The sequence below is a fragment of the Rattus rattus genome, chromosome 3 (genome assembly GCF_011064425.1).
Source record: "Rattus rattus isolate New Zealand chromosome 3, Rrattus_CSIRO_v1, whole genome shotgun sequence".
Taxonomy (NCBI): Eukaryota; Metazoa; Chordata; class Mammalia; order Rodentia; family Muridae; genus Rattus; species Rattus rattus.
Genome location: NC_046156.1, coordinates 156,445,490 through 156,461,508, shown reverse-complemented (window position 1 = coordinate 156,461,508; position 16,019 = coordinate 156,445,490). Strand labels below are relative to the sequence as shown.

General features: G+C 36.7%; 1 protein-coding gene across 1 annotated transcript; it reads left to right on the top strand.

Moving 5' to 3' along the window:
* Positions 1-478: 478 nt before the first annotated feature.
* Positions 479-15,694, top strand: LOC116895602 (solute carrier family 7 member 13-like). The gene is made up of 3 exons (XM_032896820.1): positions 479-606; positions 2,339-2,700; positions 15,201-15,694. Exons 2-3 carry the CDS (start codon positions 2,359-2,361, stop codon positions 15,456-15,458), a joined length of 600 nt encoding a protein of 199 aa, XP_032752711.1. The 5' UTR covers positions 479-606; positions 2,339-2,358; the 3' UTR covers positions 15,459-15,694.
* The last annotated feature ends 325 nt before the right edge of the window (positions 15,695-16,019 follow it).

Genomic DNA, 16,019 nt, shown 5'->3' with positions numbered 1-16,019 from the left:
GCCTTCTTCAGAGCTTCAAGAACACTGCCTAAATGACAGTGAGTATCAGAGACCACACTACATAATGTCATTTACAAATTTATTATAGTAAAATTATAGAGTTAGAGTCTTAGATAAGATTGGTTATTTTGAATGAACAAAACAGTGTCTTTCAGATGGTCTTGTCAGACATTTTGTCCTACAATATGTATCTGAAACCCAGTGCATATGTCTAGACACTTGTGTTGAGGAAGCATTGAAGATAACCACGTACTATTTTACATTTTTTAGACTCATTGAATATATGAATACATGTGTTGGATATCTAAGCCATCAATGCTTCTGTCTCAATAAAAAAAAGACAATAGAAAATCCCTAGTGACAAAAATAATTACTTTATCAAAGACCTAATGTCACTATCTCCATGACATGGGACTTTGAAAACTTCACATGCTTAGTGCATCCTTTTCTAATGTGTTTATTTCTTTTTCTTAGGAGAAATAAAAAGGCCAGCTGAAACAATTCCAAAATCAATAATTTATGGTCTATCTGTTGTGACTGTGTTATACTTACTGACTAATGTATCATTCTTGGCAGTTTTGACATCTGAGGAAATCATCTCTTCAGGTATGATGAAGTAAATTTAAATAGGAAATAAATGCTTCTCTGTGCTCAGGGGCAAAACATTGATGATTTTAATGCTCTGGTAGGCAGCATGAACCTGAGACAATTGGATCTAAAATTGATGTGGATCTAAATTCTCATCGAATAGCAACCTTTGTTCAAAACATCAGGCAATTTATACTCTGGGAATTAAGAATTACATCAGTAAAAAAAAAAAAACACACATTCCAAGAACAATTCTGTGTTTTGAAAAAAAAAACTGAGTTCACAGGACGCTTATTTTCTTGAAGTTTTCCCACAAGCATTCAGCATTTTCATATGGAACCGTTGAACTGTGTCCAATACGAGTGAAGTTTATGAGCTGTATATATGTTTGGTATACCTACACTGATATGAAAATGTTTATTTGTTTTGGACATTTCAAGGAATCTAAGAGAAACACAATTACACAAATCATCTATTAAAAATAAACAATCACATTTTAACAATTAAATTATAGAACAAGTAGTACATGTAGCAACCAAAGCTAAAATAAAGAAAAAGAAGAGGACATGAGTAAAGAAAAAGAAGAGAAGACATATGAGCAAAGCAATAACACAAAGAATAGATACTATACATAGATTCTTCATCTTCCATAATACACTTACATCTTTACAATAAATTCAGCTGTCCAAATAAATAGCTTCTCAGTTTCTTAGATGCTGAAACTAGTGGCAAGAAGTTAGGTAAGGCTGTCATTTGCATCCATCTGTAACTGTACAGACAAGTGTGTCACAGCTAGTTCTCAAACTCATTCTCCACATTGTAGCACAATGATATGGTGTAGTATGTTGTTAATATGAGCAGTAAATAAAGTAAATATAAACAGCAATTTTCATGATTTGCTCTTCAAAAAATAGTCATCACAATCCCACTAAGAGTGCAGACCACTCATCCCTCATTGATCATTGTCTAGGCTTTGTTTATCCTGATAACTTGTCAGAAAACTATAAAATTCTTTCCTGAGAAGTAAATGCCTATTCTGGTTGGAACCAGAGCTTCAGTTTTTCCTTCCATAAAATTATTGGGTAAATTTCAATTCCATGGGAGGGTAATCGATTTTAAATAGTATGCTAATGAAAGGGAGGAGCACACATATTTTTCTTTAGGATAGTTTCATTCTTATATAGGTGGCTATAAAATGACATAGATGCATAAGGAAGATTTAGCAGGGAATGTATACTGAAAAAAGACATTGGATTGGAGTATTTACAAGTATATCTGCAACACAGGGACTTTAAAGGGAGTAGTTATCTGAAGGAGGCATGACATTGCACAATTTTACAACTCATTCAAAAGTATAGTGCCTGAGTTTTAGACCATATGTAGTAGGATAACTCTATCATGAATCATGAAATGCCAGAACTCCACAGATAGGATATCTTTTTTTTTTTCTGAATTATCACTGACAAACAAGTGGGCTTTGCTAATATATAAGATAGGTACCATAACAATCAGGAGAGCAAGAATGCATTTTTCTGCCACTAAGTTGTCTTGCAGTTCACAAATATCTACTTCTAATTTGCTCTACTGGACAAAAACAATCACAAGACACAACATATTCAAGCATTAAAAGACTCCTCCTAGAATGAATTTGCCAAATCACATTACAAAATATATGGTTGCAGGAAAAAAATGCTCTTCTATTTTCTTTCAAACCAAAAGTAACTTTGACATTCTCATTCAACTTTTGTAGATTCTGTTGCTGTGACATGGATGAACAGAGTCTTTCCTTCGATGCAATGGATAATTTCTTTGTTGATCTCAGCTTTCCTATTTGGCTCCGTTTCTTGTGGAATAGTTTCAGCATCAAGAATTTTCTTTGCCGCAAGTCAAGAGGGACAATTTCCTTTCATCTACTCAATGCTTAATGACCATCACTCTCCAGTAGTAGCTGACATACAGGCTGTTATTTTATCTTCTGTTGGAATAATATCTTCAAATATCATCTATTTAGTAAAATATGTTGGTCTAGGAGCATGGTGTTTAAATTTGCTGAATATGATTGGGTTGCTTAAGCTAAGATACCAGAACCCTGACCTACCAAGACCTTATAAGGTAAGTCAACATGTAAATACCAGTGTCGAATGTCACCTTATTCAAGTACTGTGATACTGTTCTAATCAGTTGCAAACCAAGCAACTGCCCTATGTCTTCCTTTCCAGATTTTGAGATATGAGATATTTGAGGATTCCTTTTCATTGTGAGAAATGTGAAAACTGATACACTTCAGGGAAGACAGATGTCATCCTTATCTTCTTGAAAACAAAACAAAAAAACAAAAAAACAAAAACAAAAACAAAAAACCAAAGAAACAAAAAAAACAAAAACAAAAACAAAGGAGAAAACAGTAGCTTCCATGATCAAATGAACTCACATCATAATAATAATACCTTAATAACATAGTAGAAGTAGTTTCCTCTTCTTGCTTCTTTCCTAAATTGATACTTTAAATCAAGGTTTTTAAGACTAATCAAATGAGTTACATTTATGTCTTGTTTGTAATGTGTAAGTCACACATTAATTAAACATAAATCTGAGGATGTTCCATCATCTTTGTTTTCCTTCTCAGTATTCCCACAAATGTAATCAAGATTTGAGCTTTTATTTACAATATAATTATCATCTCAGAGTCAGCTCATGGTTGCTGAGATAATATTAAAATATAAAAACTCCAAATATTATTACAGTAAGCATAATAAGCAAACACTTGAGTATTGATAATAAAACCCATATTCACAGATTTTTTCCCCTAGGGTTCTGATTCATTCGGTCTCTATCGGCCCACTGGAATGTGTACTAATAGCAGTCATCTTGGAATTCTTACGAATAGTGGATCACTGAACATATTTTGAAAAATGTCAATCTATACCAGATTCCACATTTTTCTTTTTTTTAATCATTTCCTCTTCAAGTGTATCCTATATTAACAAGGGCAAATGATATCTTAGATACGTTGTATATACCTGCTATATTTCAGACATTCGTGTACACAATTCAATAAATGGGTAAAGTCACAGAGTAAGGAGACAGGAGACAGGAATAATTTGACCAAATTAGTTTGGAGCCAGGCAAAGAAATTCAATGAGAAGCCTATCAAAGCCATATTAAATCAGTCAGCTTAAAGTGGTATTTGAGACAAAATAGTTGGGTTGAACTATGTAGCCAGAGTTCAGAAAGAGCTAGAAAAGATGAGCTTATTAAAAGTGAGGTTCTGAGACAATTACATTTGGTGAATCAAAGTTGCTTATATAAATGGGTTTATTCTTTTATAAAATATTTTTATTTACTTTTACACTCCAGAATTTATTCCCCTCCTGACCCACCCCCTGGACTGTTTCACACTCCATACCTCCTTCCCGCCACCCCCTAGTCTCCACATAGGTGTCCCTACCCCACCAGGCCTGTAAACTTTTTGGAGCCTCCTGTATCTTGAGAGTTAGGTGCATCTTCTTTGACTGAACCCAGACCTGGGAGTCCTCTGCTGTATATATGTTGGAGGCCTCATCTCAGCTGGCATACGCTGTCAGGTTGGGGATCTAGGGTCTGAGGGATCTCGCAAGGGTCCAGGTTAATTAAGACTGCTGGTCCTCCTACAGGGTTGCCCTTCTTCCTCAGCTTCCTCCATTTTTTCCCTAATTCAACCAGCAGGGTCAGTAGCTTCTGTTCATTGGCTGGGAACACATATATGCATCTGACTCTGAACTCCTTGTTGAGGGCAGATGATAGGTCTCTTTTTGTGAATGCCCATAGCCTCAGTAATGTTGTTGGGTCTTAGAGCCACCCCATGAGCTGGATCCCACTTTAGGCCTGTTGCTGAACCTTCTTTTCCTCAGGCTCCTCTCTATTTCCATCCCAGCGTCTTTTGAGACAAGAATTATGGGTCAAAGCTTTGACTGTGGGATAGCAACCCTATCATTCAATTGATGCCCTGTCTTTCTGCTGGAGGTCGGTTCAATAAGTTCCCTCTCCCCACTGTAGGGCATGTCATCTAGGGTCACCCTCTTTTAGTCCTGAGAGTTTCTCACCTCCCAAGTCTCTGGTACATTCTAGAGAGTCCTCCCAACTTCTTTCCTCTCCAGGTTGCCTGTTTCTATTCTTTCTGCTGGCCCCCAGGGCTTCAGTCCTTTTCCCCCAACCAATACCAGATCATGTCCCACCCCCAACTCCATCCCTTTTCCCTCCCCTGTCACTGGCTCCCTCATTGGGGTTGCTTTCTTCTCCCTCCAAAGTGGGATTGAGGCAGTCTCACTTGGGCCCTTCAGCTTGTTGACATTTTGAGTTCCGTGGACTGTATCTTGGGTATTCTGTACTTTTGTGTGTGTAGGGTAATATCCATCTTATTAGGATAAACATATTTTTCATCTTAATTTATTTAGTCTTACTATATCAAAGTAAAAAAAGAAGATTATATATGTCATTCAAGGACAATATAGAAATATTATTTTGTTCAGCACAATTTAGTGAATGTGATTCTGGCTTATAAACTTTAAATATCAAAATCAAATTAGATGCCATTTTTAAAGACTTATTTAATTATTTTATGTATATGAGTTCACCATAGCTGTCATCAGACACATCAGAAGAGTGCATTAGGTCCCATTACAAATGGTTGGGAGCCACCATGTGGTTGCTGGGAACTGAACTCAGGACTCTGGAAGAGCAGCCAGTGTTACTAAATGCCGAGCCATCTCTCCTTCCAATAGATGTCATTTTAAAACAAAAAAATCTGAAAAAAGCAAATTAATTAAGTCATTTTTTTAGGTACCAGTACAAGGCACCACAAATTCCTGTTTATTAATTTTCTGTATTTTTCCTGAGCATTGGTCATAGTACATGATAAAAAGTATTTCTTTTTTATTGGTTTTGTTGTTTACATTTCAAATGTTATCCCCTTTCCCAGTTTCCCATCCACAAGTCCACTATCCCATCCCTACTCTCCATTCTTCTATGAGGGTGTTCCCCCTCCACAACCATTCACCCCTACCTGCCTCCCTGTCCTGACATTCGCCTATACTGGAGGTTCCAACATTGGCAAGACCAAGGGTTTCTCCTCCCTTTGGTGCCAGTCAAGGCCATCCTCTACTACACATGCAGCTGGAGCCATGGGTCTGTCAATGTGTACTCTTTGGGTAATGGTTTAGTCCTGGGAACTCTGGTTGGTTGGTATTCTTGTTCTTATGGGATTGCAAATCCATTCAGTTCCTTCAATCCTTTCTCTAACTCCACCAATGGGGACACCATTCTCAGATCAATGGTTGGCTGCCAGCATTCACCTATGTATTTGGCATGCTTTGGCAGAGCCTCTCAGGAGACAGCTATATCAGTCTTCTGTAAGTGTGCACTTCCTGGCATCATGAATATAGTCTGGGTTTGGTGTCTGTATGTATACGGACTGGATACTCAGTAGGGGAAGGCTCGGAATGGGCATTCCTTCAGTCTCTACTCCAAATTTGTCTTCAAATCTCCTCCTATGAATATTGTTGTTCCCCGATTTTAAGAAAGACTGAAGCACTTTGGTCATCTTTCTTCTTGAGCTTCATGTGGTTTATGGATTGTATCTTGGTTAATTTGAGATTTTGGGCTATTTTCCACTTATCAGTAAGTACATACCACATGTGTGTTTTTGTGACTGGGTTACCGCATTCATCAAGATGATATTTTCTAGTTCCATTCATTTGCCTGTGAATTTCATGAAGTCTTTGTTTTACTAGCTGAGTAGTACTCCATTCTATAAATGTTTTCTGTATCCATTCCTCTGTTGAAGGACATCTGGGCTCTTTCCAGCTTCTGGCTATTATAAATAAGACTACTATGAACATAGTGGAACATGTGCCTTTGTTGCATGTTGGAGCATCATTTGGGTATATGACCAGGAGTGGTATAGCTGGGTCCTCAGGTAGTATGATGTTGAATTTTCAGAGGAACCTCAAGACTGATTTCCAGAGTTGTTGTACCCACTCTGTGGTAGCAATCCCACCAAAAATGGAGGAGTGTTCCTCTTTCTCCACATCCTTGCCAGCATCTGTTGTCACCTAAATTTTTATCTTAGCCATTCTGACTGGTGTGGGGGGCGGGTCTCAGTGTTGATTACATTTGAATTTCACTGATGATTAAGTATGTTGAACATTTCTTTAGGCACTTCTCAGTCATTCAATATTCCTCAATTTAGGATTTACTGTTTAGATCTTTACCACATTTTTAAATATGGTTTTTTGACTCTCTGTAGTCATAACTTCTTCAGTTCTTTGACTATATTAGCTATTAGCCCTCTATTGGATATAGGATTGTAAAGATCTGTTGGTTGCTGTTTTTTCCTAATGACAGTGTCCTTTGCCTTACAGAAGCTTTGCAGTTTTATGAGGTCGCATTTGTCAGTTCTTGATCTTAGAGCATAAGCCATTGGTGTTTTGTTCAGGAAATTTTCTCCAGTGCCCATGTGTATGAAGCTCTTCCCCACTTTTTCTTCTATTAGTTTGAGTGTATCTGGTTTGATGTGGAGGTCCTTGATCCATATGGACTTAAGCTTTGTACAGGGTGATGAGAATGGATTGATTTGCATTCTTCTACATGCTGACCTCCATTCGAACCAGCACCATTTGTTGAAAATGCTACCTTATTTTTTCACTTGATGGTTTTAGCTGCTTTGTCAAATATCAACTGACCATAGGTATGTGAGTTCATTTCTGAGTATTCAATTCTATTCCATTGATCGACATGCCTGTCTATGTACCAATACCATACAGTTTTTATCACTATTGTTCTGTAATACTGCCTGAGGTCAGGGATAGTGATTCCCCCAGAATTTATTTTATTGTTGAGGATAGATTGTGCTATCCAGTTTTTGTTTGTTTTTGTTATTCCAAATGAATTTCCACATAGCTCTTTCTACTTCTATGAAGAATTGAGTTGGAATTTTGATGGGGATTGCAATGAATCTGTAGATGGCTTTTGACGAAATGGCCATTATTACTATATTAATCCTGCTAATCCATGAACATGGGAAATCTTTCCATCTTCTGCGATCTTCAACTTATTTCTTCAGAGACTTGAAGCTCGTGTCATACAGATCTTTCACTTGTTGGGTTAGAGTCACACTGAGGTAATTTTTTATTATTTGTGACTATTGTGAAGGATGTTGTTTCCCTAATTTCTTTTTCAGTCTGTTTATCCTTTGAGTAGAAGGAAACTACTGGTTTGTTTGAAATAACTTTATATCCAGCCACTTTGCTGAAGTTGCTTTTCAGGCCTCGTTTGTTCTCTGGTGGAACTTTGGAGTCACATAAGTATACTATCATATCATCTTTAAATAGTGATATTTTGACCTCTTCCTTTCCAATTTGTATCCATTTGACCTCCTTTTGTTGTGTGATTGCTCTGGCTAGAACTTCAAGTATTATATTGAATAAGTAGGGAGAGAGTGGCCAGCCTTGTCTAGTCCCTGACTTTAGTGGAATTGCTTCAAATTTCTCTCCATTTAGTTTAATGTTGCTATTAGTTTGCTGTATAATGTTTTCACTCTGTTTAGGTATGGGCATTGAATTAATGATTTTTCAAATACTTTTAACATGAAGGGGTGTTACATTTTGTCAAATGCTTTCTCAGCATCTAATGAGATGATCATGTGGTGTTTTTCCTTACAGTTTGTTTATATAGTGGATCATGTGGATGGTTTTCCGTATGTTGCACCATCTCTGCATCACTGGGATGAAGCCTACATGATCACAATAGATAATTGTTTTGATGTGTTCTTGGATTCAGTTTGTGAGAATTTTATTGAGTACTTTTGCATATTCATAAGGGAAATTGGTTTCTCTTTGTTTGGTTTTTGTATGGTTAGGTATAAGCATAATTGTGGATTCAAAAAGGAATTGGGTAGTGTTTCTTCTGTATCCATTTTGTGGAATAGTTTGGACAGTATTGGTATTAGGTCTTCTTTGAAGGTCTGATAGAATTCTTCACTAAACCCATCTGTTCCTGGGATTGTTTTGGTTGGGAGACTTTTAATAACTGCTTCTATTTATTTAGGACTTTGGGACTGTTTAGATGATTTATCTGATCCTGATTTAACTTTGGTACCTAGTATCTGTCTATAAAATTGTTAATTTCATTCAGATTTTCCAGTTTTGTTGAAATGGGTCTTTGTAGTAGGATCTGATTTTTTTTTTAATTTCCTCGAATTCTGTTGTTATGTCTCTTTTCATTTCTGATTTAGTTAATTTGGATACATTCTGTGCCCCCTGGTTAATCTCGCTAAGGGTTTATCTATCTTGTTGATATTCTCAAAGAAACAGCTCCTAGTTTTGCTGATTCTTTGTATGTCTCGTTTGTTTCCACTTGGATTATTTTAGCCCTGAGTTTGATTATTTCCTGCCTTCTACTCCACTGTAGTGTATTTGCTTCTTTTTGTTCTAGAGCACTAGTACTGTCAAGCTGCTAGTGTATGCTATCTTCAGTTTCTTTTTTGAATCTCTCAGAGCTATGAGTTTTCCTCTTACCACTGCTTTCATGTGTCCCATAAATTTGGGTATGTTGTGCCTTCATTTTCATTAAATTCTAAAAGTATTTCATTTCTTTATTTCTTCCATGACCAAGTTATCAATGAGTAGAGTGTTGTTCAACTTCCATCTGTATGTGGGCTTTCTGTCATTTTGTTTTTATTGAAGACAAGCCTCAATCCACGGTGATGTGATAGAATGCATGGGATTGTTTCAAACGTCTTGTATCTGCTAAGGCCTGTTTTGTGACTGATTATGTGGTCAATTTTGGAGAAAGTACCATAGAGTGCTGAGAAGAAGGTATATTCTTTTGTTTTAGGATGTAATGTTCTATAGATATCTCTTAAATACATTTGATTCATAACTTCTGTTAATTTCTTTATGTCTCTGCTTAGTTTCTGTTTCCATATCTGTCCATTGACATGAGTGGGTTATTGAAATCTCCCACTATTATTATGTGAGTTGCAATATGAGCTTAGTATGTTTTCTTTTATGAATGTAGGTGCCCTTGCATTTAGAGCATTAGATATTCAGGATTAAGAGTTCATCTTGATAATAGCCAGAAGCTGGAAAGAACACAGATGCCCTTCAACAGAGGAATGGATACAGAATATGTGGTACATCTACACAATGGAATACTACTCAGATATCAAAAACAATGATTTTATGAAATTCATAGGCAAATGGATGGAACTGGAAAATATCATGCTGAGTGAGCTAACCCAAGCACAGAAAAACACACATGGTATGCACTCATTGATAAGTGAATATTAGCCCAAATGCTGAATTACCCTAGATGCACAGAACACATGAAACTCAAGAAGGATGACCGAAATGTGAATGCTTCACTCCTTCTTCAAAAGGGGAACATGAATACCCTTGGGAGGGAATAGGGAAACAAAGTTTAGAGCAGAGGCTGAAGGAATGCCCATTCAGAGCCTGCTCCACATATGGCCCATACATATACAACCACCAAACTAGATAAGATGGATGAAGCAAAGAAGTGTAGGCTGACAGGAATCGGATGTAGATCTCTACTGAGAGACACAGTCAGAATATGGCAAATACATAGGTGAATGCCAGCAGCAAACCAATGCGGGACTCCCGTTGAAGGAATTAGAGAAAGGACTGAAAGAGCTGAAGGGGCTTGAGACCCCAAATAAACAATGCCAACCAACCAGAGCTTCCAGGGACTAAGCCACTTCCCAAAGACTATACATGGACTGACCCTGGGCTCCAACTGCATAGGTAGTAATGAATAGCCTAGTAAGGGCACCAGTGGAAGGGGAAGCCCTTGGTCCTGCCAAGGCTGGACACCCCAGTGAACAGGTTTCTTGGGGAAGGGCGATAATGGGGGAGGTTTGGAAGGGGAACACCCATATAGGAGGTGAGAGGGAGGGGTTAGGGGGATGTTGGCCTGGAAACTGGGAAAGGGAATAACATTTGAAAAGTAAATAAGAAATAACCAATTTAATAAAGATGGGAGAAAAAGCAAAAAAAGAAAAAAAGAAAAAAGAGTTCATCTTGATGGATTTTTCCTTTGACAAACATGAAGTGTCCTTTCTTAGGTTTTTTTGATACTTTTTGGTTGAAAGTCTACTTTATTCAATATTAAAATGGCTACTACAGCTTGTTTCTGAGGATCATTTGCTTGTAAAAATTTTTTCCAGCCTTTTACTCTGAGGTAATGTCTATCTTTGTCACTGAGGTATATTTCAGGTATGAAGCAAAATGCTGAGTCCTCTTTCTGCATTCTGTGTGTTAGCCTATGTCTTTTTATTGGGGGAAATGAGTCCCTTGATGTTAAGAGATATTAAGGAATAGAGATTGTTGTTTCATATTATTTTTGTTATTAGAGGTGGAATTATGTTTGTGTGGCTCTCTTCTTGTTTTGTTGCAAGATTACTTTCTTGCTTTTTCGAGGGTGTAGTTTCCCTCCTTGTGTTAGAGTTTGTGGAAAGATATTGTGTAAATTGTCATGGAATATCCTGGTTTCCCCATCTATGTTAATTGTCAGTTTTCCTGAATATTGTAGCCTGGGTAGCATTTGTGTTTTCTTAGGGTCTGTATGACATCTTCCCAGGATCTTCTGGCATTCATAGTCTCTGGTGAGAAGTCTAGTGTAATTCTGATAGGTCTGCCTTTATATATTACTTCACCTTTTTCCCTGCTTTTAGCTTCTTTCTTTGTTTTGTGCATTTAGTGTTTTAACTATTATGTGATGGGAGGAATTTCTTTTCTGGTCCAATTTATTTGGGGTTTTCTAGGCTTCTTGTATGTTTATGGGCATCTCTTACTTTAGGTTAAGGAAGTGTTCTTCTATAAGTTTGTTGAAGATATTTATTGGCCCTTTACATTGTGAGTTTTCACTCTCTTCTATGCCTATTACCCTTAGGTTTGATCTTCTCATTGTGTCCTGGGTTCCTGGATGTTTTCAGTTAGGAGCTTTTTTGCATTTTACATTTACTTTGATGGCTGTGTCAATGTTTTCTATAGTATCTTCTGCCCCTGGGATTATCTCTTCTATCTCTTGTATTTTGTAGTGTTGCTTGTTTTGTGACTCATGATCTCTTTCCTAGGTTTTCTATCTCCAGGGTTGTCTCCCTTTGTGAATTCTTCACTGTTTCTATTTCCATTTTTACATTATAGTTTCGTTCAATTCCTTCACCTGTTTGGTTGTGTTTTCCTGTAATTCTTCAAATGATTTTTGTTCTTGCTCTTTAAGTGCTTGCTTACCTGTGTTGTCCTGTATTTCTTTAAGGGTTTTATGTTCTTCTTAATGTCCTTTATCATCATCATGAAATGTGATTTTTAAATCCATATCTTGCCTTTTCGGTGTGTTGGGATATCCAATATTTGCTTTGGTGGGAAAACTGGACTCTGATGAGGCCATGTAATATTGATTTATGTTGCTTAAGTTCCTGTACTTACTTGCCTGTTGCCATCTGGTTGTCTCTGTGTTGGCTGGTCATGCTGTGTCTGACAGTAGCTTGAACCTCCTGTAAGCCTGTGTGTCAGCACTCCTGGAGACCAGCTTTCTCCCAGCCGGATCTGGGTCCCAGAGACCTGTGGAACCCGGTCAGCTCTGGGTGCAGTCAGAATAAGAACTGTCATGTCCCAGACTTCTGGGTTTGTGTATCCTGAGGGCTCTATGCTGGTCCCTCAGAAGAGAAGTGTTTACCTCTGTTCTCAGTTGTATCAGTGTTCCTGGCAACTGGTTTTCATCTCTGGGCACAGGCAGAGACTGGAAGGATCCTCTCCTTTCTGCTCCTAGGTTCTTGTGTCCAGAGGGCTCTGGGCAGGTTCCTCTTGGGCCAGGAATGTGAGCAGAAGTAGTGATCTCCCCTGAGCTCTCAGGATTGTCCACACTTCTGAGGGTTCAGCTCTTTTCCCTACAGGCTTTGGGTACAGAGAGATGTGGGACCAGATCAGTTTCATGTCCAGGCAGAAACCAGAAAGTGGAGTATTTCAATCTGAGGAATGCTTACACTGGAAACACTAGCTTTCTAACAGTATGAAGTCAATAAAAGACTGGGTAATAACTAAACAAGTGTGTTAAATAAAATGATGCTCACATTTGTATTAAGAACCTATTTGTTATCAGACATTATAAAATGGGTATACAGAAAATACTCATAATGAAGAAAACTAAATCTTCTGTGTAATGATATAATGTATAAAACTGAGAGACAGTCCCTAAAAACACAAAAGCTAAATATGCCCATGTGATATTAGAATTCATTTAGGCACAATTGTTTCCACAAAGATAAAGAACTAGACTTAGAAACCTGGTTATAGGACAACAAATTGAACAAGAAATTGAGATGGTACCTCCATAAAAAAGAGAGAGAACAGCACTTGCCATTGACACAGAAAATTTAAGGTAAAATAGCCAAGCTCTCCATTACATTCAAGATCCAATGCCTGATGAAAGAGCTATATCATGAAATGCCAGTATTTCGGTGAAGGAATGTTTTGATCCATTAATGTTAAGGGTAGCCATTTCATATATTAGTAGGAAATATAATAGAAAACAAGAACTGTGGGGGAAAAACACCAAATACACCCTCTGTGACATCCTGGTATATCAAAAGACAATTAGAATGTATTAATCATTTATGAGGTTGTCTCTGAGTTAACTTTGAAACAGACAACAGCTGGGGATCTAAAGTAAATTGGATGGACTCTACTTTGGAAACTTCTGTCTAGAAAGTGGTAAATTATAACACTTGGGTTGAAGCAACACCAACTTTCAGAATATTTTGGGAAGAAAAATACCTAAATAAGCTCATAGTCCACTAGTTCTTCCATCAAAAACTTCTACTCAGAAAGGACCTCATCGTGAGAATCAAACTACCCACTTAGAGACTCTTCTGTTGCCAGTAATGACAATGACACAAACTGTTAAACATTCAGGTGTTTCTTTGATTACAAAGCCCAAGAGAAATTATAGATGGATATTACCATCAAATTTTAAATCAAAACTTTAAATCAAATGATTATGAATGTGTTTCAACCATCCAGAATATTGGTGTATTGCTAAAACCACCCCTTTAAAAAGATCATCATCATGGAGACGTCAGCTAAAACTAAGGATCATCTGCGTGAAAAGTAATTCAATGTATACTTCCTAAAATAAATTATACCAACAAATAATGAGGGAGAGAAAGGCCCAACTGGATATCTCTTTACACTGAATGAAGTTTGAGAACCAGAATTAGGTTACATCAAAATATGTTTTTTGTAAAAAGGGCTACATGGAAACCCCCAAACGACCTAGACTATTTGCTGCTCCCTACAGACTGACAGAATGGCCCTATTGAAGACACCTTCACAACTCACTCAACAAAGAGATGTTGAGCTAGTGCCTATCTAGAGCCTTCACTCCTAAGTAGTATTAGTGGTATTGTAAAGAACTCTTTAAGGAGCTGTTGATTTCTACCAACCTTTAAGAGTTGACACCAATGCTTCTCAAGTAATTCCATAAAGTCTAAGGAATAGAAATATTAAAACAATTCTACAAAGCCATCATTTCCATAATCCTACAATAATAATCCACAATAACAAGAAGCCAACAAAAATTAGAAAAGTTATTAAACAATTTTCTTAGTGAATATACATACAACAATTTGTAATATATTATTTCTAGTCTAAATTTGAGAGTATATCAAGAGGATAAGACACTACAAGAAATTGTGGTTTAATTATAGGAATGAAAGTCTAATTGAACATATTTAAATCAGTAAAAGTAATATTATATATAACTAGACTTAAAGTTTGAAAACACATTTATTTTTTCAATATTTGGTTACACATATTCATATATAGAACATAAATATGGAAATGAGGTCAGAACAGATAATAATGCTCAAAAGAAAGATTTATGAAAACAAGAGATAATCAACATATATTAGAAAGTTTAAGTGGAACAATTTTCAAGAAGGGAATGGATAAACAAAAAGGAAAAGGGAATGTGGGGAATAGAATAAGAACAAAATAGAATTATGAATGTATATGAAAATTCCAAAAGTAGATATCAATATACCTACAAATATTCCACTATAGTATGCTAACAAAAAATTAATAAAAGGAGCAAAGTAATAGATAAAAGAAGAGAGGGAAGGAAGGAAGGAGCGAGGGCGGGAGACAGGGAAAATGTTGTGTAAATATAGATTAGTATTTATAATTCAGTTAATGATAATTATTAAAAGGTCTATAATGCCATTATTTTATGTATGGCAATTGTGTCGTACTAAGGAACCATTCTTGATAATGTTTAAAAATAAATTTCTGGCTTTAGTGAATAAATACTTAAGGTGATGAAGAAAGTAAAAATTCCTGGACACTACAGGAGTAGTGTAATTTACTTTACATTGATTTTTTTCAAATAATACTTAATCTGCAATTTATTTTTATAAGCTAATACCATGACTACCTACTTTAAACCTCTTGAAGATATGTACATATGCACTTACTTCCTTTTGGTTCTGTAATATACATGATGCCCTTTTGTAGTAAGACCTTACCGTGACATCAGAAAACCTTACTTTGCTTTCTCAGGTGCGGCTGCCGTTTGTATTTGGATCTATAGCTTCATCGCTCTTCCTCATCCTCACACCAGTGATTCAGTCTCCCAGTACAGAGCACGTCTATCAAGTTGGGTTTCTCTTCTGTGGACTGCTGTGTTATTGGCTTCAAGCTTACCTCAATAGACATGGTGTTTGTTTTAATAGAATCACCTGCTACTGGCAATTACTTTTCAATGTCTCCCCATCTGAACACCCAGAAAAATTAATTCCTTCTCTAAATCCCAATTAAAGAAGAAGTAACTGCATAGGTAGCAGAAAATAGCCTTGTTAGGGCACCAGGGAAAGGGGAAGCCCTTGGTCCTACCAAGGTTGGGCCCCCAGTGCAGGGAAATATGGGGAGGGGCGAAAAGGGGGAATACCCATATGAGGAAGGGAGAGGGGAGGGAACGGCGGCTTATGGACAGGAAACCGGGAAGGGAAATAACGTTTGAAATGTAAGTAAAGAAGTATATCTAATAAAAATTTAAAAAAAATCAAAATTTTTTTAAATGAGTGCAATTTTATTGCAATTTTGTGTATATATGTGTGTGTGTGTGATGTGTGTGTGTGTGTGTGTTCTTAAATACATGCTTGTTCACATTATGTCCATCCCCAAAATAATTGTTGTAAATTTTTAATTTTACCTTTTAAACATCTTTATCCTCTAAATAATTAGTAGGCATAGGATTAAATATGACAAACACACAGTAATTAAAATATGGAAATTTTATTTCTCATTAAGAGAGACATAAGTGTCCACAGTGTTTTAGCATGTTAGCAAATGTACTTTACCACAAAGAAAAACTTAGAA